The sequence below is a fragment of the Cibotium barometz genome, chromosome 56 (assembly GCF_041138505.1).
Source record: "Cibotium barometz isolate CiBa-2024 chromosome 56, ASM4113850v1, whole genome shotgun sequence".
In the NCBI taxonomy this organism is placed as follows: Eukaryota; Viridiplantae; Streptophyta; class Polypodiopsida; order Cyatheales; family Cibotiaceae; genus Cibotium; species Cibotium barometz.
Window position 1 is genome coordinate 1,684,934 of NC_141101.1, and position 4,709 is coordinate 1,689,642.

The window sequence follows — 4,709 nt, forward strand, 5'->3', positions numbered from 1 at the left end:
TAAATTGAAGTGATTAATTGGTTAGCTTTTTATTCTTTAACTTCTTGGCTTCAATCTGCATTCTTATTTTCTTACTCTAATCGAGTATCTTCTCATAAAAAGATTCATGTGTTGATCTTGGTCATTGGCACATGCTCCCACACACTGGTGCATATAATTGAAATGTGATTGTGAGCATGGGTTAGATCTTGTGAGAGGCATAAAAACTTTCAAAATTGTTTGCTTTTGTTTTTTTTGTTTTAAAAGGTGTCTCAATTATGCTAAACTCTACAAGTTTGCAAAGAGATGATACATTTTAGCATCCAACACTAGTTGTTGAAATGATGCCAAACAACCTAAGATTGATATGATAGAAAATATAGCCACCATGATGTAGTTAATCCATAGAGTGATATTGTGAGACATGGGCCTAAACATACAAATATGTAAGATCATTGGAACCACGAAAACCAAAGGTGTGTAACCAAGCGCTCCAATCAAGGCATTGATGCTTCCAAAGTATGGTAGCATGGCAGCAAGGAGAGTTGCAAAGACTGTGAAAATACACCGTGATAGGAGCCTTGATGCAATGTTTCGCGAAGCACACACGGTTTTGTTCGTATCCATCATTGGCTCCTCGAGAACAGCAAAGGTAGGTTGAGAATACATCTACACATGCAAGTGGAAAGGAATTAATTATAACAAAGTGTAGTTTACATATACACCCTTTGAAGATAAAGCCATAGATTTCTTTGATGAGGGTCCGAGCTCGATGCCCGTGAGCTACATGGTAGGGGCACCTTGTGTGAGCCGATGGATTATTCCACCTTCCCAACACAAGATAAAGCCACAGACTTCTTCATGATTAAGTAATTAACCATCTTTATGTTACATATAAACATAGATTTCTTGTAAAAGGAAATTGGCTTGAAGTTTAAATTATGCATAACATAAGTAATTACTTTTGAAAAACTTACAAAGAGAAATAAATTCACTTCTTTGTGATTTGATTTCAAAAATTAGGTTATATTATTGACAAGACTCGCAAAAATTAAAGTTTAAATTAGCATAACATAAGTAATTAATTTTGAAAAGCTTACCAAAGAGAAAGAAATTCACTTCTTTGTTATTTGATTTCAGAAATTACCTTATATTATTGACAAGACTCCCATGGCATGGCTAAAAGAAATGCATGTCCTTGTTGTCCAAGGAACTTTGGCCTAAAGTCTAGACTAGGCATATTATTTGTAATGTTTCGAGAAGCTTACCAAAGTGCTCACAACAAGCTATATTATAGTATTGCCAAGGTGACCAGGCCATATGCATGCACTTGTTTTTTAAACCTTTAAAATTTTAAACCAGGCATAATATAAGTAATGTTTTGACAAGCTTACCAAAGAGTTCACGAGGAGCTTTATTGTTGACAAGGTAACCAAGCACTTGTTAAAAAAATAAATTAAAAAATTGGCCTAAAGTAGGAACTAGGCATTTTGTTAATAATGTTTTGAGAAGCTTACCAAAGAGCTCACAACAAGCTGGATGAAAATCAAAGCATTGAGTAAGATGCATATCCAGCTTGGGACGTATTGGTTGCCTTTTTGTGGAAAGATGTTGATTAATATGTTCCCGTTGGCTAAGTTTCCAAAGGCCCAATATCCTGATATGGCAACCGGAAGGATGGTGACCAATATAATCAGATAACACAAGCACAAACCCTTCATCATGTTTTTGGAAGTTGGTGGCTTGATTGTGGACTGTGAGTCATAGAAAAGAAAATTTGGTATTAATATTTTCGAAATCCGATATACAGCAAAATTCGTCGGTATTTAATTAATGTACTTAAAAAAAAAAACTCGTGCCTTTGAAAAAAGCATCATAACAAAACAAAAATTGTATGCCTTCTAGAAAACTTGAAGCCAGCTATTAACCAAAGGTTAAAAAAGTAAATTATTGATATTTACAGTCACAAACACTTTTTTTCGGGAACAGTAAATATATATATATATATATATACATATATATATAAACGCCAGCTTTGAGTTGTTAAAGTCAGGTGACACGTCGCCACATGATCCAAAAAGTGTAAAAAAAATAAAATAGATTTTGCTATTTACACCCCACCGAACTTTAGTGACGTGAAAGTAGGATTTGTTCAAACTAGGATACACGAAAGCACTGTTTGGAAAAAAAAAACACTTCAACCCTTAAAATTAAAGGCAATGCTTAGGCTTAAACCCACATTTATAAGAGTTCAAATTTTTTTATAAATCTTACAAATACCAGGATTTATAACTAAAATGTACAAATTTTAACCCTTAAAATTAAAGGTCACATTGAATTCTAACCGGGATTTCTAAATTTTAACTGAAAAAATTACACTACAACCCGGGTTGTGTGAGCACTCCATGAAATGGTTTCCTTTAATTAAACTCCACCACCAACCCCTACACACATGATTGACACACACACACGCACGTATACGTAGCGTACGAGAGAGAAAGCATATCTCTATAGTAATGACATTGCCATACACACTCAAACAAAGATGAAAGGGTTTTCCCACCCCCCCCAATAAAAACACACACATACATACATATATCTATATATACATATAGAACCTGTATCTCTACATGAAAGGGTTTCCCCCCACACCAACCAACACACACATATATATATACATACATATATGTGCATATATAAAAGCGAGAGAGAGAACCTGTATCTCTACAATAATGACATTGCCGTACACATTTGATAGGATTGATAATGCATTGAAAACCCCAAACATTTTCTGTGACACTGTACCATCAATGGTGTAGTTGGTTTTGGGCATGTGATGAGATATGCCTACATGAAAATAACGCTTTCGTTAGAGTTAGATTGAGATCCTAAGAAAAGGAAATGTTTACATGGAGAATGAGGGAACATAAGTAAGTAATTCATGATGGAGCAATGAGAACTCACCAGCTGAGATCGACCCATAAACGATGAGTATGCAGTAGGATATGGAGGCAAGCAAGGAGAGAAGATTGAGATGTCTGAGAGAGTGCAGTGACGGGATCTGTGAGAGGAGCATGTGGAGGCAACCAAAGACTATGGTGAATTGGTAGAGGGAGAGATCTTGTCCTTGGAAGATGGCCTGCAAAGGGAAAATCAGAATCAATTAGAAAGCATGAGACACAGTATAATTAAGCAAAGTAAGCCACAGGTGTACAAGCTTAATCATCACACAATGAAGAGCACTTAGAAGTGGAAACAACCACATCAGTAGTAGAAGAAAGACGTGCAAGAGCACTTGAACTCAATTCCATCCCAGAAGAGCTCTCGAGGAATCAATCTTCAATCTTACTAAGAATGGGAAAAAAAAAAGCAGGGACTAGGAGGCTTTTACAGAGCCTACTGAGCTTGCCTTGAGGGTTTGGCCGCCCAGAACGATGCAAGAGACGACGGTTGCGAAGCAGACGATGAATTGGAGGGGCGCGACGAGATAGGTACTCCACTTATATCCTGCGTTAGAGAAAGATTTCAAGTAAAAAGGAAGCTAATCAAGTCGTTGCAAGCTTCAAACGCGATTAATCAAAATTAAATCAAAGGCGGTGCAGGTGGTTCCTTGCCCAAGGCATGGACGGTGAGGTCGCGGAAGCGCTCGAATCGCTGGGCGGAGTGTTGGGTGGCCCGCTCGATGACGGCAATTTGCAGGTGGTAGGCGTAGAAGGACACCAGCCCGCCCACGCACAGGATTAAGAGTCCCGGCCCCCACCCTAGCGCCGCGACGGCGAACGGAAGGCTCAAAATCTGCGGCCCCGTCGTCCCCGACGTAAGATGGTAGCCTGCATGCAGCCATGTCCCTGCGCAATATACACGCAAGCATTAAATTGGTGCTGGATTCATAATTCTTTCTAATCTAAGGCTATCTCAATATTGATCTCACCCTTTGGCGCGTTGTCCACTTCTTTGGATTCATTACCCGGCATTCCAATCTCCACCGCAAATGCCCTTTGCTGCTTCTGCCCCCCTGCGGCCGCCATAGCCGGATCTTCGGCCATTACAGCAGCAGCCTGCTGTTCCACCATTAGTGTCCTTGCATACACATGCACTGTGGCAATAAAATGCTTCACACAGTGCTAGGCTTGCTGGTAGAGATGAGAAGCCAGCCAGGGTATAAAATATAGGGAGCACGAGACTGCAGCAGCAATGCAGGAGAGAGCGCTCTATGGGAGAGAAGGCGTAAACCATTGATATACCTACGATTTACCTCTCCCGAGTGATCTTCTTCTTTGCATCTACCTCTCCTGAATATGAGTGATCTCCTTCTTGCCTAGCTACCGATTTTATGCCCAACCTCGACCGACTATACCTGACCCTTCCACAAGCTTTATGTGCAGATAAACCAAGGAAGGGCTAGAGTGACAGAAGATTGTACACCTTGTGAAGCCTTTCTTGCCTGTCCACTCGTACCTCGCCCGGGGGCCAATAATGCGAGGAATCCATCATATGTCCGGTTAGAATTAGCATGCAAAAATCAAAACCCATCTTATGGCGTGCGTTTGATTAATATTGTCCTACTATCCTAATGTATTGCTCAGTAGAAAAAGTTCGTGATTGAGACAAGCTGAGCTCCACCCGCCATCACCTTGGGGGGGAAGCCTCTAGTTCATGCCAATGTTGCCCTTCATCAAATTACCTACCAATGGACGTCGTGATGACAAAAGCCATTGAAGCACCTTTCT

General features: G+C 39.9%; 1 protein-coding gene across 1 annotated transcript; it reads right to left on the bottom strand.

Moving 5' to 3' along the window:
- Nucleotides 1-223: 223 nt before the first annotated feature.
- On the bottom strand, nt 224-4,329 carry LOC147606780 (GABA transporter 1-like). Its single transcript, XM_086790957.1, has 7 exons — nt 3,911-4,329; nt 3,594-3,827; nt 3,389-3,486; nt 2,944-3,118; nt 2,696-2,826; nt 1,497-1,733; nt 224-648 (listed from the first exon to the last, which is right to left on the bottom strand). Exons 1-7 carry the CDS (start codon nt 4,050-4,052, stop codon nt 268-270), a joined length of 1,398 nt encoding a protein of 465 aa, XP_086647083.1. The 5' UTR covers nt 4,053-4,329; the 3' UTR covers nt 224-267.
- Nucleotides 4,330-4,709: the final 380 nt, after the last annotated feature.

Excerpts from the sequence above, each read along its gene's own strand:
- LOC147606780 (XM_086790957.1), bottom strand. The coding sequence starts at position 4,052 with ATGGTGGAACAGCAGGCTGCTGCTGTAATGGCCGAAGATCCGGCTATG. Across the intron at positions 3,487-3,593 it reads CCTCACCGTCCATGCCTTGG|GATATAAGTGGAGTACCTAT; the intron begins GCAAGGAACCAC and ends TCTCTAACGCAG. Across the intron at positions 649-1,496 it reads AGCTTGTTGTGAGCTCTTTG|ATGTATTCTCAACCTACCTT; the intron begins GTAAGCTTCTCA and ends TTGCATGTGTAG.